At 41.6% G+C, this 26801-nt stretch overlaps 1 protein-coding gene across 1 annotated transcript in view; it reads left to right on the top strand.

Moving 5' to 3' along the window:
- The window catches only part of TXLNB (taxilin beta), a 57777-nt gene extending 47414 nt beyond the window's left edge, over positions 1–10363 (top strand). The window contains exons 8-10 of the mRNA XM_066248161.1: positions 3225–3317; positions 5722–5817; positions 7475–10363. Coding sequence (XP_066104258.1) covers positions 3225–3317; positions 5722–5817; positions 7475–8284 — 999 coding nt within the window. The 3' untranslated portion in view covers positions 8285–10363. The remainder of the gene's footprint in view (positions 1–3224; positions 3318–5721; positions 5818–7474) is intronic.
- The last annotated feature ends 16438 nt before the right edge of the window (positions 10364–26801 follow it).

Genomic DNA, 26801 nt, shown 5'->3' with positions numbered 1-26801 from the left:
GTAAGATGGTCAATTTTATGTTATATATATCTTACTAAAATTTAACACTTTTAAAAAGGAAAAAAGTTGAGAAAAAAATCAATCATTAGAAAAAAGTCAGAGAGGTGATAACAAAGCAAGACATTATTTCTTGGCACTCTGTCTGTGATTGTCATCTCAGTCTGTCCCACTGATAGAAAAGAAAGAACATTCTTCCCAAATAAAGGGAAGAGCTGGTCAGGGTGGATGTGGTGACTCCCGCGAGAACTGCCAAGGACGTCTGTGAGATGGACCACGTGTGTGCTCACTCCTGCCCTCTCCTGTCTGAACCTGTAGCTACATGGCTACAAGAGAGGGATTGCAAGCACCAGCTCAGGAGACCCTAGTATCTGAGACTCCCCTGAACTCTGATGGAATTACTAAAAAGCTGAAAAAAGAAAAAGGAGGAAGAAAAAGAAACTAATAAGAGGAGTGCTTGGGCAAGAATGCAAATAAACAGATTTTGTGATAGAAGAAGAGGATCAATTGGGGGTAGTTATTCCCACGCTCCCACCCTAGACTACGGGATCATGTGCAGTTTTAGTAGCCAGTCCCACAGAAACTGACACTAGGATAGAGCCTCTCAAATTGAGAGGCTTGACCTATTTATGGGCCCTGAAATCAATTCATTGGATCCCAGCCAGGACTTAAAAAAAGAAAGAAATGAGGGAGGAAGGGAGGGAGCACAGGAGGGAGGAAGGGAAGGAGGGAGGGAGGGACGGACGGAGGGAGGAAAGAAAGAAAAAAGAGAATTAAATTTGTTTTGAGGATGTATTGCACATAAATTGTCTTATACACAGTGTGTGTGTGTAAAATCTTCCTGGCCATGAATTCCCTGATGCCTCTTTAACCAGTTTTCTCTAAACTGTATACCACAGAATCCAATTTTAGACCATTGAGTTGCCTCAAACTCTGCCACATACTCACAGTGCTAATGAATGATTTCAAAATAATAGTCAACTGTTGTTTGACTTTCGTTTAGAAAATTTGTTACCAGTGAAAAAGTTTCATGTTATCATTTTGTTGTTCTTTATTGCAATAACACCTCTGCTATTCTGAATCATTTGAGAATGAGCCATTCTAGCTAAGTGGATTTTTCTGAGTTCCTGGGGTTGATTCCCACACACTCCCTCTAACTCCCACCACCAAGACTAAGACATTCTAGTGGCTTTCATTTGGCAAGTTCTTCTCTGCTCTCCAAAGGACAGTCTCGCAGAGACCACCAGCTGGTCAGTGGTATCTGCCATCTGGCCAATAACCCAACCATCCCAGTCTACCAAAGGCAGCCTCAGGTTCTTGTTTGTGACTGCATGCTGCAAGCTTGCTTTTTCATACAAAAGACACTGTGCTGCCATATGAATATTTGGGGCTGTTCCAGATGCTCAAAGGTTCCAAAGACTCATTTGAAAATGCAGGCTTGGCCCTGGCCGGTTGGCTCAGCGGTAGAGCATCGGCCTGGCGTGCGGGGGACCCGGGTTCGATTCCCAGCCAGGGCACTTAGGAGAAGCGCCCATTTGCTTCTCCACCCCCCCCCTTCCTCTCTGTCTCTCTCTTCCCCTCCCGCAGCCAAGGCTCCATTGGAGCAAAGATGGCCCGGGCGCTGGGGATGGCTCCTTGGCCTCTGCCCCAGGCGCTGGAGTGGCTCTGGTTGCGGCACAGCAATGCCCCAGAGGGGCAGAGCGTCGCCCCCTGGTGGGCAGAGCATCGCCCCTGGTGGACATGCTGGGTGGATCCCGGTCGGGCGCATGAGGGAGTCTGTCTGACTGTCTCTCCCCGTTTCCAGCTTCAGAAAAATACAAAAAAAAAAAAAAAAGAAAGAAAATGCAGGCTTTACTCACTAGAATCATCCATATTAAGTCACTGACTCAAAAAATGCTATCTTAAAATTATTTTCAGAAGCAAATTCTTATTATTGTATTATTGTCACTAACAATCAAGTATTTACACACTTTCCTTCCCTGTCCTGCCCTTCCCCCCCCCCCAAAGGCAAGCTTTGGAATTAAGGATGTGGAGGTACAAAGGCTCTTTGCTATACCCCCATGGGGAGCCACACACTTGCCAATGCTAACCCATACAATGTTGTTTTGTGCAAATTTTAAAAAAGGCATTCCTTCCTAAAAACTCATACCAATTTTCTTCAGATGGAAATAATAAGAAACTGATTTTGATGAGAAGGGACATTTAAGAGCTATTGGCTAGGATACTGTATTCATAAATATATGGAAACACAATGTCTAAAATGGAAATGACAATTGCTTAGAGTGGCACAAGCTGCATAATAGCAGGGGCCCTACTCCATGTCTGGCCCGGATTTCCTTTATCACTTCTTCTCATTTGTCTACATTCTCACTTCCTCCAAGACCAAGCTCTAGGCTCCCCATCTTCTCCACGAAACTCTGACTCCTCTGCATCGGCACTTTATATGCTTTAAAAGGTAGACCAGAAAAAAAAAAAAAAAGGTAGACCAGTTGTTGTTGTCTTGTGATGAAGAATGCAGGTCCCAGCCTGACCAGATGGTGGCACAGTGGATAGAGCCTCAGACTGGGACTCAGAGGACCTAGGTTCGAGACCCCGAGGTCACCAGCTTGAGCGTGGGCTCATCTGGTTTGAGCAAAAGCCCACCAGCTTGAACTCAAGGTCGCTGGCTCCAGCAAGGGGTTACTCAGTCTGCTGAAGGCCTGCGGTCAAGGCACATATGAGAAAGCAATCAATGAACAACTAAGGTGTTGCAACACGCAACGAAAAACTAATGATTGATGCTTCTCATCTCTCTCCATTCCTGTCTGTCCCTATCTATCCCTCTCTCTGACTCACTCTCTGTCTCTATAAAAAATAAATTAATTAAAAAAAGAAAAAAGAATGCAGGTCCCTCAAGAGCGGAAACCACATGTCAAATGCTTTTGTACATACAGCCCATGCATAAGTTCAGAGCTCCATTAATGTTTGCTGGTAAAAGTTACGATATAATGAAGTGGTAATAACATATTTTATTGCATTTTTCTTTAAAGAAGTACTTCGATCATAGTCACTAACCCGGGTTGATCTCGTAGTAAATAAAAAAAAAAAAACTGAACATATTACTAACACTGTACTGAGGATTCCCTTAAGTCATTTTTCTTATCAAATAATGAACCATGGCAGGTTGTTTTGTTCTGGAAGCATTCCGAGAGCAGCCCTACAATAGCTCCACTCTTTCCCGTCCACAGCTCACCCTCTACGCTGGGAGGTTTGAAGAGTTCCAGAGCACACTGACAAAAAGCAACGAAGTGTTTGCCACTTTCAAACAGGAAATGGATAAAGTGAGTATTGCTTTTCCCACACAACATATTGACATTTTCTATTTTGACAGGCAATTCTCCTTTGGGTTCATTTTTCTCTCGCTAAGATATTCCAGTGCATTTCATGAAGTAATGAAATGTTTATAGGTGCCAATGAGATTTGGGCTGTATTTTTTATTGGTAAGAATCTAGTGACTTAATCTTAAGGAGAGCCCCAAAACACTAAGAAAGATTTTTACTCTGAGGAAGATTTCTTTTTCTAGTCCATGGATAGCTTAAGAAGAAAAAAAAATAAAAGTTACCAGTTTAACATTGTTGTTTACATTGAAATTTTAAAAAAATCTAATCTTCTAAAGATAAAAAAAGCTTTCATACACATATACAAGAGTAGAATTTAAAGACAGAAAATGCCATTTCATAGGCTTCCTGCTAGAGAAAAGACATGTAGTGGAATACAACTGACAGAGTCTTTGAATAAGAAGATGCAAATCTGAATTGAAATTCTGGGCATGTTTTCACTCATCATGTGGCATTGGACAATTCACTCAACTTCTCTCAGTTTTATTTTTATCTACAATTCAAGGCACAATTTCCCTTGTTTACTTCATAGGAGTGTGGAGTTCAAATAAATCAATATATTATAAAAGGGCTTTTAACTTTTAAAAATTCTTTTATAAATATATATAAGGTGAAAATATTATTGTGGGATATAATATTAGAATCTTATTCAATTCAGTATTTTCCCAAAACAAAATCAGCATCATCAGAATTGTGTTTCTAAAGCACTGGCATTAATCATTTTTAAGTGTATAAAGCATTCTTTTCAAAACATTTTCACAAAATAATAAGATGAATTTCACAGTTCAGTGAGCAAACTTAGATAGACCAATGCTTGTTAATGGTTATAGCTTTCCCACTCCTGGAAGGATCTATCTATTTTTAAAAATTAATTATAGAGTTTTAAGATTAAAATAAATATTAAAGCAGAAAAATGTTTTTAATTCAAAATTATATAGTTTTAAACTGGAATAAAGCTTTTTCTTAAGTGAAAGGAGGGGAGATAATGAGACAAACTCCTGCATGCACATCTATTGGAATCCTTTCTGGGGCCAATGCTTGAATCAACTGAGCTATTTTTAGTACCTGAGGCTTACACTCAGACCAATCGAGTCATTGGCTGCAGGAGGGGAAGGGGAAGAGAAGGAAGAGAGAAAGGGGGAGAAGAAGAAGCAGATGGATGCTTCTCCTGTGTGCCCTGACCAGGAATCAAATCCAGGATGTCCATTGGTTGGACCAATGCTCTATCTACTGAATCAACCAGGCAGGGCCTGGAATAAATCTTAAAGAGAGTTCTTAATCTGGAGTTCATTTATAGAGTAGTAAACCAGAGAATTAGCCAAAAAAATTGATATCACATATTTGCATTTCTCTAAGTGTGGTCCCATAGACTTCATCCAATTCCTAAAAAGGTCAATGACCTTTGAAAGTTCATAAACTACTAACTTGGTTAAGGAATAATCAAAGTAAAAAGAAAAAGCACTTGAGGCTCATCCAGTCTCTCTACAGAGCCCAGGGGCCAACAGCTAGGCCATGGGTACCCAGCCTCAGGCAGACTGGCACAGAGCAGGAAGTGCCAGGTGTGGTACATCCAGGGACACTGCACCTGGATTACATGCCTTGTCCTTTTCTTCATTCAAGCAGAGGGGAGATCCTACAACCAGTAATATGAGCAGTTTCAGGCTGCATTTCATTCACTTCTGTATCCCCCACATGCAGCCCCAGCCTGGTGACCAGCAGACACTTGCACACATTGCATTAAACAGGATAAAATAACCCCAGCCACCTTCAACTAACACACCTGAATGTTACAAAGTAGAGGTGAAAACAAAGCATTCCTTGTAGGACTGCTTCGAGGATGAAATGAATCATGTGTGTGATAACATTCTGTGAACCGTACTGCACTCTACACATGTAAAGACTGCAAAGCTGCCTCCCTGTGGCTACTTCTCCGACATGCCCACATATTATCACCGGTTTAATGGCTAACCAGCCAGGCAACTTTGTCACTGATCGTTTCTATTCAATAAAGTGAATTATCTAAATTGTAAGCTTATTTTAAGGACTCAATGAAGCTATTTTCTTATTTTAAAAGAGAGAAAAGTCGATGGCAAAACAGCATGGCTCTCAAGTAGTTTCCTTTCTCCTGAATTGGCTCCAGTGCAAATATGTTTGTTCACCACAGACCTGGACGGTTCAGGACTAAATCATGACTTTCCCACTCTCTCTCCATTCCTTCACATACAGCTTGTGTTTGCTTCAGCAGCTAGTAACAAAAGGACTTTTCTTGACATCACATATGGAAGTAATAGCTTCTTTGATAGATGAACTCTTCGGGATTAATATTAAAGCATTCTAATTTCTGTAGACAACGAAGAAAATGAAGAAGCTGGAGAAGGACACGGCCACATGGAAAGCCAGGTTTGAGAACTGCAACAAAGCGCTGCTGGACATGATTGAGGAGGTGAGGAAGCTCTCCCATTAGCTTATTTTCCCCTGGCCGGTCAAAATGCTCATCCTTGGAAAATTAAATCCTAATAGTACAGATGATTACCTTTGAAAAAGGGCTGAATTTTTCTGGGATGTGATATATGAAATTGTAATGAAAGTAATGAGAGCAAAGTAATTTAGAATTGGGTCTCGACTCCTAAAGAGCTTTGTCTCGTAAGTCACATGCCTACTTGTTGATCCCAAAGATATCCCCCAAGTGACAGCAGGTCTGCTGGACTGTGAATTTGTCAATTTCCCACAAGTGTCTTACTCATCTTTGAATTTCCCCAGTGCCTGACACATAATTAATTCACTGATTTGAACATACTGAAAGAAGACACCAGCCCAAGCACCCAGGGTATATGCTATTTTATAGACAGATATGGAGTTATATTGTTTAAATACTCCAGCATGCATTGAAACACTTACTATGTCTGGCTCTGAGTAGGTTTTGAGGCTATAAAGGCAAAGATACATGGCCTTTGACCTGAGAAGCAGGACGTACAGGTGACGGTTTCTCTATGTAAACAAGTAAGAAAAAACTCTTAAAGGGTTCAGAGTAGCACAAAGATGGGGTGAAGGAGGAAGATGATTAGGAATGATATTATGCACAAACACTGCTATTTCTAAAGAAAAAGAAAATTGAACAGTTTGAGCAGGTCATCATCATGAATTACTGTGTATGGTGACTTTCTCTGGTTATAATTACTGTTCTAACAATTCATTTGCTTGACTAAGTGAAATAAGCCAATCAGAAAAAGACAAATACCATATGATTTCATTCATATGTAGGATCTAATGAACTAAATAAATTAACAAACAAATTAGTGACAGACTCCTAGATAGAAAGCAGCAGGCTTAACACTATGGGGGGGGGGGGGGCGGAGGTAGGGATTAAGCAAAAAAGAAAAAAGAGGAAAAAAAAAACTCACCGATATGAAAAACTGTGGTAATTGCTGGGAGGAGGGGGCAGGTAGGTGGAGGAGGTAGACAGGGGATCAATAGTGATGGAAGGAGATTTGACCTGGAGTGGTGAACACACAATACAGTGTAGAGACGATGTGTTATAGAATTGTGCACCTGAAATCTCTATAATTTTGTTAACCTGTGCTACCCCAATAAATTCAATAAAAAGAAAAATAAATAAATTGCAACCAATTCCAAACGCAGGACCTTGTCATTCATCAGCATAAATCAAACCACTGCTGGATGAGCATCTAGCAGTTTATCTATAGAATAGATAAGGCATCGCTGAAGGCCAAGGCCCAGTTTATTTCATTCATTTTGCCACAAGCATTTACTTACACCCTCTAAGTCTTGTAAGCAAAAAATTCATCTGTGGTTTTAGGAGTCCTGGACTGAATGAAGCAGAGAGACGCTTTGCAATCTCTTTCTTAAATTTTACCGAAGTGACTAAAAATCTACCAAGAGTCTAGCATAAAATGCAAAAAAAAAAAAAAAAAAAAAAAAAAGATTGGCATTGCTGACCAAGTGTCCGTCCAGCCAACAGTGGTCAAACCCCAGAGCCCAGTAGGCAAATTCCTGGACAAATGGTTTTGTTTGTCTCCGGAGAATATCCTGCCAAGTTTGCTTTTTGACGTCTTGCGTATGTGTGTGTTTTCCGATCACAGAAAGCCTTGCGAGCCAAAGAATACGAGTGCTTCGTGATGAAAATCGGGAGGCTAGAGAATCTGTGTCGAGCCTTGCAGGAAGAGAGAAACGAACTCTACAAAAAAATCAGAGAAGCGAAAATGCCTGAGGAGGAGGCGCAGGGTCAGCACGACTCGGACGCGGAGCCGGGGTCCCCAGGGTCCCCAGAGTCGCCGGTCCCCGCGGGTGAAGAGACTGACGCCCAGAAGGCCGCGAGTGTTCACGAGGCCGTGAAAAACCTGGCCGCAGCCTTCATGGTCATTCATCATTCAGAGGCGACCCTGGACCAGGCCAAGGAATTCCAGCCAGAACTCAGCAGCCCTCAAGGGGGCGGCGACATGGCCCACAAGGAGCCAGAACAATGCTCTGTGAGCCCACCCTGCCACGCAGGGGGGCCCGCGCTGCCCCCGGCTGCGCCTGCGCAGGCCGAGGCTGAAGGAGGCAGCCGGCCAGTGCCTCCCTGCAGAGCCGGGGAGCTGCCCGTGCAGCCCAGAGCGGAGCCCCCAGCCCAGGGTCTCCCTGCTGGAGGACCGGCTGATCAGTGGCCCCTTCTGGAAGCAGAAGCTTCCGGTCAGGCCCCACAGTCCCCAGTGGGGTCCGCCCTATGGGGGATGGAGGCAAATGATCCTGCTCTCCCAGACCCAGCAGGTGAGCCAGAGCCAGCTGGGGTGCCTGGGCATGAGTCCAGTGGGCAGCATCCACCGGCAGCAGCAGAGGGCCTTCCAGGAGGGGCCTTAGCCGGACCCCAGCTGCCCAAAGCCGCGGACACCAACCTGGAGGGAGTAGACTAAGTCCCCTTGTGCCTCCGGAGGCTGTTCTTCCTGACTTCACATCCTTGTCATAGCAGACTCTTCCGAAAGAGGCATTAAAAGCTAGGGATGTCTAATGGAAGAGACTTAATTAGAATCAAAACATTTTTAAATGTTATGCAGAGCACATTCAGCCTTTGCTATTTGTTCTCAATTTATTTCTGACTTGGAGCATTTCTATTTAACACTGGCTGATAGTATAATTTTCCCAAATGGCAACAAAACATGCTAATGGAAAATTTAAATTATTCTGCCATTAAGATGGTACTTAATTTAATTTGTTAATCAACAGTAAGATTTGGTATTTAAAGATTTCCACTACAACATATAAATACTGACAAGGTGATATTCTATTTATTTCCATATATAGTTTAATAAGTTACATAGTAAGCAATGGATGTCCAGATTCCACTTAAACAGTATATACATAATATATGCATATGTGTGTATATACATACAAATGTAAATATATACAATGTATGTATGTCTAAATATATACATATGCGTATGTCATGTATGTGTATATTTACATACATTTACTTCATCCTTTTACGGAATTCTCTCATACAAAATATTTAGATAGTAATCAAAAAGAAAATAATCTCGTACTTGCACTTGGGACTATAGTAGATTAATGCTCTATGAATCAGAAGTAGGTTCAGAACATAAGTATTTAGGTCATGTAATGTTGGGCAAAAATAAGTAACCCAATAGTAGGTCAATAAATTCCATCGACTGATCAAATGACAGAACAGCAGTTGGGTAAACTGCAAGGCTGTGTCGAGTGCATAGATACAAAGATAACCACAGCAGGCCCTAAACAGAAACAGGGAACAATCACAACTGTAGACTGCTCACTTTATCCAGCTGCTTCTTCTATTCAGTTCAGCCCATGGCCTTACAACCCAGCTTCCTTTGCAAGGAAAGGGTTGGAGCAGAACAGGGAGTGAGGGCACAGAGTGATCAAGGGTCCCAGACTACTACGAAGAGCTCTGCTCATCCTCTGCCTCTTGTGCTACAGAGGTCTTGCGACAGAATATTCATCTGGCCCCGCCACTCCTCAGTTCCCTCTCTGCCACCTACCGCTCTGTCCAGAGGGTCCTCCCTACCTCTGTCACTGCCTTAGTCTGTATTCTCAAAGCATCTGCTCCTTCTTTCCAGCAGGAAATTATACATAGCAAGCCTCTTGTTTCAATTATTGCTAAGTAAAAGCTATTATTTTTCCAAAACAGGGTATCAATAGGAGTGATGCAGCTTACAAAACAACACATTTTCTACTTTGAGGAATTCTCTACTGCCAGAAGTACAAAGCAAAGGACAAATGGGTCCCTACTCAAAATGACTTGAAAAAAACAAGCAAGGATTCAGGAGAAGACAAAAGCTAGATATACACTTGGGGTTGCCTGCATGAATATGACATTATCACTGCTTGACAAGAAGCTCTAACAATACTGACAGCATAAATTACTCTACTTAGGGTAAAGGGAGACTCGACTGCAACAAAGAAAGAGGAAGAAAGAGAGGGAGGGAGGAAAAGAGAAGGGAGGGAAGAAAAAGACATCTAACCCAGCCCTACCTTAAAAGTTGAACTGAAATAGAAAAATGGTAAAAGCAAGATTCTCTACAATTCATGCAGGAAACCATTCTTCATTGTCACATGTGGCTGTCTGCCAAGGCACACAACGTGCTTGTAGGCAGCAACCATATGCTACAAGAATTGTAGAGTGCATAAAATTTGTTTGAAGTAGACAGTGAGGGAAATAACAAAATGCTAGTCAGGGTGGGAAAAAGCAGATCACTATTTGAGAACCCATGTATTTTTTTTAAAGACTCAAAAGATATTATAACCACAGGGTATGCAGCCAAATTCAACATTACTTGAAGTCTTAGAGATTTAAACATTCATTTAATTCAGAGCCAAATATTCACCAAACAATTTAGGAGGGTCTTCTTTTCCACTATTTACAGAAGCTAAACTTGAAAGAATAGAGTAAGATTAGATAATAGTGAAGCCTCCATCTGAATGGTTAGCAGGAGAAACAGGCAAGAGAGGAACCAAAATCCAGCAAATCAAATGTTCTTATAGCCAAAGTTGGTTGGTTTTTAATTTTTTTTTAAACATTTATTTTTTTATTTTTTACAGAGACAGAGAGTGAGTCAGAGAGAGGGATAGACAGGGACAGACAGACAGGAATGGAGAGATGAGAAGCATCAATCATTAGTTTTTCATTGCGCATTGCAACACCTTAGTTGTTCATTGATTGCTTTCTCATATGCGCCTTGACCACGGGCCTTCAGCAGACCTAGTAGCCCCTTGCTGGAGCCAGTGACCTTGGGTTCAAGCTGGTGGGCTTTTGCTCAAACCAGATGAGCCCGCGCTCAAGCTGGCGACCTTGGGATCTCAAACCTGGGTCCTCTGCATCCCAGTCCAACGCTCTATCCACTGCGTCACTGCCTGGTCAGGCTAATTTTGTTTTTTATTGTTGTTGTTGTTTTTTCATCCAAAAAGCTTTCACAGCAACATATTACTCACTATATATTTTGGGTAGAGTTTCAAATACAATAACTTCCCTGAAACTTGCAAAACATAATAGATGCTTTGGGAGACTTATTTTAATATTCAAATGTTTTATTAGAGTCCTGTGTTAGAATTTGGCCTCACTAATTATAACAGTAACTCATAAGACCTGAAGGAATAAGGTCTTTATTAGTTCATGTCAATATTTCTAGAAATGCCAAGTCTACATCCCAGAAACACTAGAGTTGTTTGGTGTTTTCTAAATGAAATAACTGTAATTTATGTATCCATTAAAAAGGTACTTCTCTTCCCAAATATTCTGGCAGTGGTTTTATTTTTTATTTTTCATTTATATTTATGTTCACTTTGGTTACTTTCATGTTTCAACAATACCTGACAAAAATTGTGGTTTCATTCTGCTGTTGGCTGATTTTTTTGGTCTCTGAGTAGAAGGTAATGGAGTGAACACTTTGAAAATGCTGGAGGTGTGCATGTGTGTGTGTGTGTGTGTGTGTGTGTGTGTAGAAAGAGGAGAAAGGAAGAGAGATAGAAAGGACAGGACTGCCCACAGCTAATGAGATGAAAAACTTTGAAGGACAGCTATCACATGACTGTTGTTTCCTTCCAGCGCCACGCTCTCAGGAGACTATGTATCCATGGAGGCTCGCGTTGTGTCCTTCAGAAATACTCTGAGGAGTAAGGGAGGGAGTGGAGAAGATGTAAGCTCATTTTTGCCTCTACCAAGTCCTTCTAACTGCTCCAAGAATTTTCACTAGCAAGACCAAAAAGACCTGGCTATTCTGCCTTTTGTTTAATCTCTTAAACCCAGATCATTGATCTGCTTCTGTATATACCCTGTCTGGGGATCGAACCCACAACTTCGACATATTGTGGACCAGCATGACATTTCTGGTCTGTGGATCAGTGGTTGAAAAACACCGCTTTATTCAATCATTAGTTTTTTGTTGCGACACCTTAGTTGTTCATTGATTGCTTTCTCATATGTGCCTTGACCGCGGGCCTCCAGCAGACCCAGGAACCCCTTGCTCAAGCCAGCGACCTTGGGTCCAAGCTGGTGAGCTTTGCTCAAACCAAATGAACCCGTACTCAAGCTGGCAACCTCGAGGTCTTGAACCTGGGTCCTCAACATCCCAGTTCGATGCTCTATCCACTGTGCCACTGTCCGGTCAAGCCACTCTATTCAATCAAGCTGTCCAGTGGAGGCTGGGAAGGGATTATTTAATGTGGCATTTCCTAGTGCACTTGGAGGACTGCTTAGCTACAATGGGAAAAAAAGATTCAACCCTGCCCTCAGCTGTTTTTCCTCCTTTTTTGCCTGGCACACATTTTTAAATCCTATAGCTTTCTCTCTCTCTCTCTCTCTCTCTCTCTCTCTCTCTCTCTCTCTCCCTCCCTCCGTCAATAATACAAGTACTACATGTTCATTGAAAAACTGAGGATACTTTCAATACATTATTATATGAGAGATTATTTCAGGAAAATTTACTCAGCCTCTCCAACTCTAGTCATTAAATCCAGTATTTAGGAAAAATAAAAGTAATTGAAATATAAAGAATTTAGTAAAAGAAGAAACAAAATAAAAATGATGACTTTAGTTTCTATAATGTGTTCCCATCATAAACTGGCAAAGAGGGTTTAGGAGGCAAGTGGGGTTTAGAGATTAAATTTATACAAGATTTAAATCATTTCCTTTTCTGTACTTTAGAATCTGAAAATTAAAGTTATCATTAGATCAACCATGAAGACACTACATTAGAATAGAAGCATGAATAAATGATAGTCATAAACATTTTTCTCAACCCTGATAAGTTGTATCCTCAATACCTGAAGTTGTTTCATTGGTGGTGTCTCCTGATAGAAGTTGTGTAAGTGCCATTGCCATTTGTGTTGTACATGTGTGCGAGTATACACACATAAACACACATGTATACAATTTGACCTAGATTTAATTCTGCTGCTGATGTAGGTGAGTCTTTTTCTCTTTCTTCTTTCTTTCTTTCTTTCTTTCTTTCTTTCTTTCTTTCTTTCTTTCTTTCCTCCCTCCCTCCTTCCTTCCTTCCTTCCTTCTTTCCTTCCTTCCTTCTTTCCTTCCTTCCTTCCTTCCTTCCTTCCTTCCTTTTTTTTTTTGCAAGACTGAGAGAGAGGCAGACAGACAGGAGAGAAGAGAGATGAGAAGCATCAATTCATAGTATTACTTTGGTTGTTCATTTATTGCTTCTCATATGTGCCTTGATGGAGGGCAGGAGTGCAGGTCAAGCAAGTAATCCCTTGCTCAAGCCAGTGACCTTTGGGCTTAAGCCAGTGACCATGGGATTATATCTATGATCCCACACTCTAGCTGGTGAGCCTGCACTCAAGCTGGATGATCCCATGCTCAAGCCAGAGACCTGGGGGTTTCGAACCTGGGTCCTCAGCTTGATGCTCTGTCCACTATGCCACCACTGGTCAGGTATGCTGTAGGCGAGTCTATACACCCGTATTTTCAAAGGATATTTAGTATAACATGTCCAGACAAGAACAAACTATAAATAGGATTTTTTTTAGTGTGAGTAAGGACATTTGATAGAAATATTTAACTAGCAACCTAAACCTACAAATTCATTGATTCATGGCACAAAAACTATTCATGGAACCTGATTCATTCTACCAGGAGGTAAGAAATGAAGTAAATCACTTCAACACCATAATCAAGCTTGGCTAAGTCCAGGTGCAAGTCTTTCTTCCTGCTGGATTTCAGAGCCTCAGCTTTCTATTAACACAATGTCCATTCCATTATAACTCTGAGTTTATTTAAAAGTGATATGTTATGTGAAATTGCCACATGTTATAATTAAAAACATAGCTAGGTGTAAAACATCATTTCAGAACTAACAGCTGACTGATGACATTTTACGTCAACTAACACAAAACCACCACAGAAGCCAAGCAAGAAGACATTATGTTAAGAGAGGGAAAGAAAAGAGATGAAAAAGGACTAGTACTCAGATAGCTATTATTATATAAAAGGAAAACTTAAAAACAAAACTTTAAGACTAGCAATAAATGGAAGAGGCACATAAATTGTGGACCCTATTGGGCAGGCAGCATAGCAACGGAGGCGAGAGCCATAATGACCTTTTTTTTTTTTCTTTTCTGAAGCTGGAAATGGGGAGAGACAGTCAGACAGACTCCCGCATGCTCCCGACCGGGATCCACCCGGCACGCCCACCAGGGGCGACGCTCTGCCCACCAGGGGGCGATGCTCTGCCCCTCCAGGGTGTCCTCTGTTGCGACCAGAGCCACTCTAGCGCCTGGGGCAGAGGCCAAGGAGCCATCCCCAGCGCCTGGGCCATCTTTGCTCCAATGGAGCCTCAGCTGCGGGAGGGGAAGAGAGAGACAGAGAGGAAGGAGAGGGGGAGGGGTGGAGAAGCAGATGAGCGCTTCTCCTGTGTGCCCTGGCCGGGAATCGAACCCGGGACTTCTGCACGCCAGGCCGACGCTCTACCACTGAGCCAACCGGCCAGGGTCCATAATGACCTTTAATACACTCCTCAACTCAACCGCAACCTGGGGGATTTTCACCCACTCGTGTCTCGGCATTGTCGCTATATTGTCTTCTTGTTGTCTTTTAAAACAATGAGTGCATTTTCTTCAGTATACAAATAATAAAACCACATCATAAAACATTTAGAAAATAGAGAAAAGAAAAAATTACCCATAATTCCATCACTCTAACTTAACCACTGTCAGCGTTCACTATGTCCTAGTATATTTTAATTATCTAAATATCTTTTTTATTTAACACAATGCTAATTTCTCTTTGGAAGGAGGCACAGTCGTTCTATTAACAGCTGCCATATCTGACAGTTTACACTGTGTATTCAAACTTTATACACTTTACCATTTAATATGGAAGTATAATATATTATTTATAGAATAAACATGCCTGTGCAAATATAAATGCACAGCATTCTTATATATTGTTTGAAAAAGTTATGCCATGCATTGCACTCAATGTTCCTCTGCACATATACAAGTTTCCAAGAAAACCACCTGGACAGGGGTGGAGTGAGGTGTCTAAACTTAACACTGCTCAAAAAGATACGGCACATTTATGTAATGAAACACTACTCGGCTGCAAAAGAGAAGGAAATCTTACCTTTTGCAACACCATACATGGGCCTGGAGAGTATTTGCTAAGTGAAATAAGGCAGTCAGAGAAAGACAAATGCTATATGATACCACTTATATGTGAAATCTAATGAACAAAACAAACTAACAAAATAGAGATACTGAAAACAGACTAGCAGCTGTTAGAGAGGAGTTGGGGAACTGGGTGAAATGGTGAAGGGGTTAAGCAAAAAACCAAATAAACTCAGCCCTGGCCGGTTGGCTCAGCGGTAGAGCGTCGGCCTAGCGTGCAGAGGACCCGGGTTCGATTCCCGGCCAGGGCACACAGGAGAAGCGCCCATTTGCTTCTCCACCCCTCCACCGCGCTTTCCTCTCTGTCTCTCTCTTCCCCTCCCACAGCCAAGGCTCCATTGGAGCAAAAGATGGCCTGGGCGCTGGGGATGGCTCTGTGGCCTCTGCCTCAGGCGCTAGAGTGGCTCTGGTCGCAACATGGCGACGCCCAGGATGGGCAGAGCATCGCCCCCTGGTGGGCAGAGCTTCGCCCCTGGTGGGCGTGCCGGGTGGATCCCGGTCGGGCGCATGCGGGAGTCTGTCTGACTGTCTCTCCCTGTTTCCAGCTTCAGAAAAAAAACAAACAAAAACAAATAAACTCATAGACATGGACAGCAGTGTGGTGACCACCAGAGGAAGGTGGAATGGGAGGTGAAAGAGGGTAAAGGTGGCAGAATGAGACTTGACTGTGGATGGTAAATGCATAATACAATATACAGATGATGTGTTATAGAATTGTTTGCATGGAACCTATATAATTTTATTAACCGATGTCATCCCCAATAAACACAATAATATTTTTAAATCAGAAACTCTAGAGAAATACAAATGCATTAACTAACAAATCAAGAGGAAAAGCTGAACTCTGGTTTTATGAAGTGACAAGAAACACATGATAATATCATAAATCATAGCAGGCTAAATAAAGTTCAGTGTTCTAAAATAAATCCAAACTCTTCAAAATTAGTGAGGCAACAGTTTTGTTGTTCTAAGGAAATGATGGTCGCCAACAATAGTTCTATCTATTAAGTAGGACAAGGCTAAAAACCACTGTGTGCCTGAGATTGCTCTAATATCTACCAGGCAGATGCACCAGCCATGGAGAACATTCAGAGATCCCAGATACCATAGAAGAAAATGTGAAAATCAGAGTTCAAATTTATAGAAACAGTACAACAGAGATGCCTTTCATAACACCCGAAGTCATGAGGCTAAACATATGTCAGATGGGAGTACTATCATTGTGACAGACTAGATTAGAATATAGTAAATGCTCTATTGTACCTAAACCAGTATAATTTCTCACACACTATTTTAATGTTCTGGGTAAAGAAATTTATGAACTTTTCTTTTCAAGGAATTATTTCCTGGAATAAAATCAGTTAAGTCTAATCAAGGTAAAAAGTACTAGAGCCCTAGTTCCTATTCTGCTACCAAGTAGCTGGGTAAATTTGGAGAAATTACTTAACATCTCTGGGTCTCAGTTTATTCATCTGTCACACGAGAGCCTTGGACTAGATGACTGAGGGTTTGGGAGTCTCCGATATTTAAGAGACTTAAAATCCTGCCCTGGCTGGGTACTTCAATTGGTTAGAGCATCATTCCGATATGCCAAGTTGCAGGTTCAATCTCCTATAAAGGCACATAAAAGGATCAACCAATGAATGCATAAACAAGTGAAACAACAAATCAATGTTTCTCTCTTTCTTGCTATTTCTTCCTCTCATACTCTAAAATCAATTTTTAAAAATCCAAAAAAAGAGAGAGAGAGACTTAAAATCTTTAAATGACTTTGTCCTGGCCAGTTGGCTCAGTGGTAGAGCATTAGCCTGGTGTATAGATGTCCTGGGTTTGATTGATTCCTGGACAGGGCACACAGGAGAAGTAACCATCTGCTTCTCCACCCCTTCCCCTCTCCTCTCTCTCTCTCTCTCTCTCTCTCTCTCTCTCTCCCTTCCTCCTGCAGTCATGGCTTGGTTGGAGCAAATTGGCCCCAGGTGCTTAAGATGGCTCCATGGCCTCACCTCAGGCACAAAAAATAGCTCAGTTGTTGAGCAATGGAGCAATGCTCCCAGATGAGTAGAGCACTGCCCCATAGGGGGTTTGCCAGGTGGATTCCTGTCGGGGCGCATGCAGGACTACATCTCTCTGCCTCCCTGCTTCTCACTTAAGAAAAAATATAAATAAATAAATAATAATAAATAAATCTTTAAATGACTTATGAAGTTATGTAGGGCTTTCCACTCTCCAGGGAGGGCTTTATTCTAAGAGATCTACACACAACCTTGGGCACTTCTGTTAACAGTCAGGCAAGAAGAAGGAGACAAGAAATTACTCAAAAATTTAAATATATATATTTTTTAATTTTAAAAATTAAATGAAAGAAGTATTAAGGGAAAAATTACAAATTCTTGGATTATTCGAAAAATATTGAAGGCCTTTTATGTGTGACATTCTGCACTAGCCCTTGGGTGGCAGTGGTTACAACACTAAATAAAGGACTTCGAGACCACCCCTACTTTGAACTCCATCTGCTCAGAAGCAGAGCACCTGGTCATTTGACTGGGGCCTGAGGGGCCTTCCCACTACATGTACCAGGGACTCAGTACCAGACAAAGGGGCTGCAACAGATACTGGCAGATCCCATTTAACCACAGTGTTCAGCAACCAAAACTCAGGAAGGACACCTCTCTGAGCCTTTTCTTACAAATAATACCTAGATCTCTAAGTGAAAAAGTTTGCGTTCCTGGTAGGGAAGGTTTCATGAGATTAGTGTGTGGTTATTTGTGACTATATACGGGTACGAGGGCATACTTGTGTGTGGGAATATGTATGAGTATTTGTGTATAACATGTAACAGCACATGCATGTAGTTTGTGAGAGTGTGGTATATGTAGTTCTATGAGAATGCTTATAATTGTGTAACTGCATTTATGCATAACAAATTGACGCAAGCCTACATACGTAAGTATGTGTCGTTGTGTGCAAGTTTATGGCACGTGAGCGATGGAGCTAGGAACTGAAAGGCTGGAACTCTGCAGATGTGACCTGGTCCTGTGACCAGTCTGTTTTCTATAGACTCATGTCTTGGTACACACTTGTGTGCACAATTAATACTCTTTCACTTACAGTGTCACTGGGCTCACTCTGTTTTATGTGACAATCTGGCTTCTCAATAAACAGGCAGGTGGATGAGGCTACTAGTGTAGTGGCAGCTGTTCATAAAATAATTGTACCTACCACCAGCCCAAGGTGACAACCGCCACTGACTCACAACTCTCGCCCTCAGGCAAGGCTATGGGTGTATCTTGAGAAATTCTCAGTGCCGTTCTTCACATAGATCAGCCACTGCTTGAGCAGAGAATACAAGAAATGGTAGCAAATAAGTTAACTTGATTCTGGTTTTTCTACCTGAGAAAAGAGCTCCTCACATGGCCACTGTTTCTCGGAGTTGGCATCCTCGGAGACAAAGTCACAGTCTGCTTTATCTCTGCTACTCTCATCCAGCCAACACCAAACCCCTGAATACTCAGAATGTTTCCCTGAACTAAAAGCCAAAGCCGAGAGAAAGCACCCCCTCCATTTATGCTTCAATCAGTGAGTCAGAAGATACTAAACCAGAGTTAACTGCAGATGCTACCAGCCAACCAGTCAGACCCATGACTTATTCTTTACATACAGAGATTTCTGCTGTGATATAATTCATCTCCCCAAAATATCTGCTCCTGACTAGCTGTGCTCTCATAGCTGGACCATCTGGCTGCTCCCTCACCTGTTATTAGAAAACTGATCCAGAAATCCTCCGATTCAGTCTGGGAGTCATTTATAGCAATTCTTAAAGGAAGGAGAGGGAGAACTTTTTATAACAAATTAATTGCCTGCCATAAAAGCAAACTGATGACCTTCGAAAGTTAAAGGGAAAAAAAAAAACAACTAAACATAAATAAAATTAAGAGACAAGAACAGAAGGGAGAAAACATCACAGTAAGTACAACAAGGCAAGGATGCTCAGCATACAAACAGAAATCATACAAAGCAATAAGACAAACAGGCAAAAGAAAGTGCGGGAGGCAGAGGGAGCAGTCCCCCCAAGCACAGGTGATGAGGGGCGTCAAATTCATCCTTTTAAGATTTTGGAGAGTCATCATATTTCACTCAAGCTCTAAAATTAAATGATTCCCTGTGACTTTGTCTCCTTCAAATTTGTTTCTTTTCAAAATCAACAATGAGGGATCTGTTTTGTTATTTCAGCTAATACTTTGACCTTTATTATTATCCAATATAATAAAAATAATAACAATCAACCGTGGTTAAAACAAGACAAATAAGTTTTATCCCATGTGCCAGAAAGTCTGATGGTCCAGCAGGAGAATGTGCCATGATAAACTCCTAATCTTACCTTAGAAAGGGGTGGTGGTGGCACACTGGTTAGGCATTTGTCAGACACATATGGATGGTCCAGAAGTGAATGCATCTCTCTGAGGAGTTAACTTTCTATTCTTTTAAATTTTAAAAAGACACAGCTATTGCCTCTCTCTTGAAGTTGGACAAAACTTTGCTAACATAAACATTCATTCCATGAACTAAAAGACTAACACAAACCAAATCTCAGTGGCTCAAGGTTTCCCATCACTTTGTTTGTATAAGAGTTTCTGAGCTGGAATCAGATAGAGGAGGCACATTGCTAGTTGTCTTCGTCCGTTTGGGCTGCTATAACAAGTATCGCAGACTAGATGACTTATAAACAACAGAAATTTATTTCTCACAGTTCTGGAGGCTGAGAATTCCAAGGTCAAGGTGCCTACAGATTCAACGTTTGGTAGGAGCTTGCTCCATGGTTCATACATGGCTATCTTCTCACTTGTATCCTCACACGTCAGAAGGGGCAAGAAAGCTCTTTGGGGGGAGGGGGCTCTTTATAAGGGCACTAATCCCATCATGGCAGCTCTACCTCATGACCTTATCACCTCCCAAACGCCCCATCTTCTAACACCCTCACACTGGAGGTTAGGGTTTCAACACGCGAATTTTGGGAAGACATAAATATTCAGGCCAGAACGTGGGTTGAGATTCAGCTGTCAGGAGACAGAGGGTATTTGTGGCATGATCTGACAAAGGCTAATACTCTTACATTAGCAACAAAACAGAACGTTAGAAATCAAGACTGACCAGAAGCCAGCATGTAGGTGTAAAAAACACAATTATCACCAGTTCAAGATAGTCTAGATTTTCACTAATTCAGTTCCAGTTGGGGCTTTTAGAGAGTGACCTTTTTGATAAGACTGTTCCAAACCAGAGTTACAGGAGGGAAGGGCCTGCCTGCGGTCTGGTCTCAGCCTGCACGCTGCCCCCAGAGGTGTCTGCAGGGAACCAGGTCGCTGGCTCCTAACCTGCTTATTTTAGACCAGTGGCTTCACTTCTTGACGTCTCCACTCGCACAGTCAGATTCCAAAGGCCGTTAGTCTGAAACTGCCTGCAGGTAGGGACAGACAGCAGCGGCTGCCACCGCGCTGATAATGCCTTTGTGCCGCTGCTCGCACCCGGAAAGCTGCAGTGAGTTGACGGTTTGCTTTCCTGCCTGCCCAAGCCCACACACAGCCTCTGCGTGGCTGCCAGCTTCCACACAGAGAGAACAGGAGTGCCACCTACTGAAACACTAGCGATGTAGCCAGCGTCTCGGCCAGCCCAGGCCTGCTGGTCACCCAGCAACGGGACTAAAAACCACCTTTGTACAGCGATTAAGCAGGCCTCGTCTTCTGCCAACTTTAGTGATTGTTTACCACGGTTAGGCTGACAAAGTCTCAAGGAAGTTAATTCTGCCCTGAACAAACAAAAGCAAATTGCAGTTGGGATCCAGGCTGTGTTGCACTTAAGCGAGAAGTGGGAAAGCAGCAAAGGCAGAGATTACCACGGAGCGTTGTTATTAAGTCCTTATCCTGTACCAGACCCCGAGGAAGTTTTGGAGATAGGTACACGAATGATTGACCCTAGAGAAACAACAGAAAAATTATCAGTCTATATCTGAATTGCACAACTGACCACGTGCGCTCAAGGGAGGCGGCCACAATTTACTGCACGGGACGCATGCGCGGAGTAGAGAGTTGGGGGATCCGGACTTCCCATTTTCCTTTGGTTCTATCACCACTGTCACTAAGCTTAAATTAAAATGCATGATGAGCTCTTTTTATTTTTTTTAGGACACCAATTAACAAATAATATAGTTTAAATTTTGTGCTCAAAATAGCTGTTTTGCAGAAGCCCCACGCATCCTCTTAGCCTGCCTCTCAGAAAATGTTGCCTGAACAATTCTCAGAGTGCTAAATCCTTTCCCTGTCCTCACAAACACTTCTACATGTGCTAACATTCTGCACATTCCTGACCATAATCAATATAATACCTTTTAAAACATTTTGAGTGCCTAATGACATCAGGAAATCTTACACTATAGACAGACATATTTACATGAATTAGTAAATAAACACCCTGTCAAGTCAAGAACACAATACACAGTGATTTGGTCACACATCTGCAGCTGGTGGTAGAAGCAGAACAACTGGAGGTGGTCCCTTCCGGACTGAGACACCCTGTGGCTTTAGATGCGGTGCACTCCGCCCTCCAAGCATATTCTAATGAGCGGTGCAGACCAGGTGAACACAAATGATAGGAAATAGGCAAAGAAGTGTCATGTTGGATGCAACATTTATAGATTAAAGACATAAGGCAATATTCGCAAACTAAACCAAACTTTCTTCAGCTCCTACTGCAAGAATTATATTTGAGACCCTGCTAAAGTTTCTGGTATTTACTATGATTTTACTCTTGAACACAGTCCAGGTGGGCAATACCTTAAGGCAGGGGTCTCAAACTCAACTCAGCATGTGGGCCACAGAGCAAGATCACAGCCGTTCGGCGGGCCGCACTAGGTCTACAAAAGGCAACTGTTACGCAACACTTTTCAGTGCCACAAAATGACCAGAAACTGTAGTTCGCATCACAACTGCTGTTAACAAAGCTAATATCTAGTTAGGATGCTAGAGAAATGAAAAATACAAGTAGGCCCCTAGGCTTACTTAATTTTATCCAAAATATTTTGAACTTCGTGGATTAGTCCGTGGGCCGCACAAAATTGTTCGGCGGGCCGCGAGTTTGAGACCCCTGCCTTAAGGAGTATGCATGTATATGGTCTACCGGAAAGTTCTGTCCATTTTTGGAATAAAACAAAATACAAATTTTTCTTACTGTCAATAAACTTTATTAAATAATATAATTGCCATTATTATTAATGATTTCTTGCTAGCATGAGGGCAATTTGTATATCCCATTTTTAAAAAATGTTTTATTTTTTGATGCGAAAAATTGAACCAGTGCTTGTTTGATATCTTCTTCATTTTTGAATTTTTTACCCGTCAAAAAATTTTGTAAGAACAAAAACAAGTGATAGTTGGAGGGTGCTAAGTCCAGGGAATATGGTGGATGCGACAGAATTTCGCAGCCTAGTTCTGCAATTTTTTGACGAGTCCCCAAAGCAGCATGTGGCCTGGCATTATCATGATGCAATATAATGTTCTTCCTATTGAACATCGCCAGCCTCTTTTCTTGGACTGCTGTCATTAAATTATCCAGTTGTTGACAATACTTCTCCAAATTGAGCTTTTCGTTCGGTTTTAAAAGCTCATAATGTATTGGTCCTCGAATGTCCCACCATATACACAACATTCTCTTATTCAGAGTCAAATTTGGTTTAGAGATAAAAGGGCTAGGTTTTCCGGGTTCACAATATGCCCTTTTCCTTATGATGTTTTCGTAGGTAATCCACTTTTCATCCCCAGTTATCATCTGGTTCAAGAAGGGCTCGATTTTGTTCCGAGCAAGCAGAGATGTGCATATGACGACTCGATCATCCAAATTCTTCTGACTTAATTCATGTGGCACCCATCTTGAATATTTCCACACCAATCCTATCTTCCGAATATGGTCCAAAATGGTTTGCTGAGCTGAATTAAGCCTTTCTGCGATCTCCAATGTTGTCAGAAAAGGATCTTGCTCCAACATGGTCTTAACAACATCGTCATCCATCAAAGATGGTCGCCCAGAACGTGGCTTATCAGAAAGGTCAAAATCACCTATTTCGAATTTTTCGAACCATCTTCTGCATGTCCTATCACAAACTGTACCTTCACCAAACACTTTCGATAAATTTCTACATGCTTCTGTAGCATTTCTTCCTTGTTGAAATTCATAAAAATTACAGTGGCGTAAATGAACTTTATCAGTAGCCATGAGTACACTATCGCTTCACACATAAGACTAACGTGAATCAACTTTGTTTTAGTTAATTTGCTACGTCAGTATGTATACATTAAGTGATAAAAATAGAGAGGCACACATGTGCCAAATAAACATGTGCTTACGTGTCGAAACTTGTGATAGAAACGGACGGAACTTTCTGGTAGACCTGATACTTATGTTTGTTCACATTTCCACACATAACATACAATCATCATGTTTCTCATCCATCCCTCCCCCCTTTTTTGCAAGTAGTTTTGACAAGATGTCTCCATTCAATTGTTCAGCTACTGCCAGACTGACAGACTTTTCTTTTATGCCTTAGTCTGTCATTCCCAGCTCAAAGTGGGCACACAGAGCTGCTGTCAGGGGAGACAAGTCCGCGTTGAGCCATTAGATGAGCTGCTGAGAGAACAGGCACACAACATGCGGGGCATCTCTCAGAACCTTCCAGAATGTTTGCACTGTTCTGAGGCTAGGCCTCAGAGCTCATCTAGTCTTTTTTTTTTTTTTTTTTTTAGGTACACAGACTGGTAAGTACTGAGCAGGACACAGAGGCTAAGTCTCAACTTTCATTCACCTCTTCTCCCCTCCCCTTGTTCCCCTCCTGCTCCAACCTTCAAGGTCAGCACAGAACTGCTACCCGACCATGTCATAATGCTCAAGGCTTGAGGATAGCCTTGGTAAAAAATAAATAGGAAAAGCAACAAGATAGGTTAAAATAACCATAGATGCTTATGTAGAAAGGAACCTCGAAACTCCAATTCAACCTCTTATTCAGAGCTCCGGTGCCCTTTACACCCCCTGCCAAAAAGTCATGAACATAATAAATGTCTCTAGTGATGGGAATTACTAATTCCAAACAGCTCATTCAATATTTAGATGATTCTTTTGTATATCAGCCATAATATGACACAATAATAATAGCTAACATTTGTTAGATACTTTATTTTATATATGTAATATTGTTTATTCTTCTCAATAACACTGTGAGGAAAATACTAATATGACCCTGCTCTGCAGATGAGGTAACTGAAGCTTAGAGAATTTAAGTAACCAGTGCAGGGTCATCCAAAAAAAAAAAAAAAAAAGAGGCAATGTAGAATTTTTTTTTTTAAATAAATTTTTATTAATGGTAATGGGATGACATTAATAAATCAGGGTACATATATTCAAAGAAAACATGTCTAGGTTATTTTGTCATTAAATTATGTTGCGTACCCCTCGCCCAAAGTCAGATTGTCCTCCTCCACCCTCTATCTAGTTCTCTGTGCCCCTCCCCCTCCCCCTAACTCTCTCCCTCCCTCCCTCCCATGTCCTCCCTCCCCCCACCCCTGGTAACCACCACACTCTTGTCCATGTCTCTTAGTCTCATTTTTATGTTCCACCAATGTATGGAATCATGTAGTTCTTGTTTTTTTCTGATTTACTTATTTCACTCCTTATAATGTTATCAAGATCCCACCATTTTGCTGTAAATGATCTGATGTCATTATTTCTTATGGCTGAGTAGTATTCCATAGTGTATATGTGCCACATCTTCTTTATCCAGTCTTCTATTGAAGGGCTTTTTGGTTGTTTCCATGTCTTGGCCACTGTGAACAGTGCTGCAATGAACATGGGGCTACATGTGTCTTCACGTATCAATGTTTCTGAGGTTTTGGGGTATATACCCAGTAGAGGGATTGCTGGGTCATAAGGTAGTTCTATTTGCAGTTTTTTGAGGAACCACCATACTTTCCTCCATAATGGTTGTACTACTTTACAGTCCCACCAACAGTGAATGAGGGTTCCTTTTTCTCCACAGCCTCTCCAACATTTGCTATTACCCGTCTTGTTGATAATAGCTAATCTAACAGGGGTGAGGTGGTATCTCATTGTAGTTCTGATTTGCATTTCTCTAATAACTAATGAAGATGAGCATCTTTTCATATATCTGTTGGCCATTTGTATCTCTTCCTGGGAGAAGTGTCTGTTCATGTCCTCTTCCCATTTTTTTATGGGATTGTTTGTTTGTTTGTTGTTGAGTTTTATGAGTTCTTTGTAAATTTTGGATATTAGGCCCTTATCTGAGCTGTTGTTTGAAAATATCATTTCCCATTTAGTTGGCTGTCTGTTTATTTTGATATCAGTTTCTCTTGCTGAGCAAAAACTTTTTATTCTGATGTAGTCCCATTCATTTATCTTGAGGCAATGTAGAATTTTAACACAGGCTGTTTGACACAAGGATCGCTCTAAGTTATTGGGTTTGCAAAACATGATGATTCCTGCTTCCTCTAACATTAACAGATTAGCCCCTGCTCTACCCCTTGGGCTATGAGGGCTTCTAATTCCTCTTCCACATCATAGCTGTGGTACTGAGCATAGAGAAGGTGCTATCTCTTTCCCTAGCTAATCACCCAGGTCCTTCAACACATGTCAATGACATCGTTTTTATTTCTCTCACCTTCCAGGCCCTCTACTCTGACATGCTCCATTTGGTCTATGATCCTCTAAAACGCGTTACTCACATTCTAACACAACAATGTTTGACCAGTGCAGTGTAGAAAGAATATGACTGCCACCTGCAGTCTAGAGCAGCAGTGCCCAACACAACTTTCTGAGATAAGGGAAAAGGTTCTACACTTGTGCTGTCCTCCTTTGTAGCCACAAGCCACTCTTGGCTATCGAGTGCTTAAAATATAGCTATGACACTGAGGAACTAAATGTTTACTCTTTTTTCCTAATTTTACATTACATACTACATATGTTAAGTGGCTATATGGTGGAGAGTGTCCTTATAGGTTCTGTATTTCCACCTCACATCCCAATCCATGTTAAATGGAATGCGCTCAATAACTACAATGTGTCATCCCCATCCTATGACATGAAGTGGCTTTGGGGACTGCAAAGCATATTTTATATTTATCTTTGACAAATGCCACCTCATGATCATTCCCAATTTGATTTTGTCATTCAAAGTATTTAGGATCTCCCATGCTTCATAGCTCACCTGCAAGTTGCCTGAGCATACTTGCTATATCTTTATAAAATACAGCTAATGATGTAATAGTAATAAACACAGGTGACATTTATGATGGCTGAGTGCCAGGAACTGTGCTATACACTCCAGTACTCTCTATACATCTCCTCATCCAAACCTAGGATGGTCCGGCTCCACCACTCACATTCCCACCTACCGACTAAGCTGTCTTCTACACTGAGGAAACAAACATGTGGATATGTGCTTACGTGCATACACACACAGCAACATTAGAAACAATCTTCTAATTAGACATCAGTTATTAATCTACATTTTGCACACCATCATTCAATCACAATTATCCTTGCATCCAAGACAATATCATCATGTTCACAAGAATTTATTGAGTCCTTGTCAAGCTTCGTTAAAGCACATATTCACAATGTTGGTAAGACCAGCTCTGAACTACATATTAGCCTTTTTGAGATAACATAGGAACTTAGACCTGGAAATGGAGAATACTGCACGGCCAGAAGGAATGGCAGATAAGC

Source organism: Saccopteryx bilineata, chromosome 12 (genome assembly GCF_036850765.1).
Source record: "Saccopteryx bilineata isolate mSacBil1 chromosome 12, mSacBil1_pri_phased_curated, whole genome shotgun sequence".
Lineage (NCBI taxonomy): Eukaryota > Metazoa > Chordata > Mammalia > Chiroptera > Emballonuridae > Saccopteryx > Saccopteryx bilineata.
The sequence above is the reverse complement of the archived record's forward strand: the minus strand, read 5'-3'. Positions and strand labels throughout refer to the sequence as shown.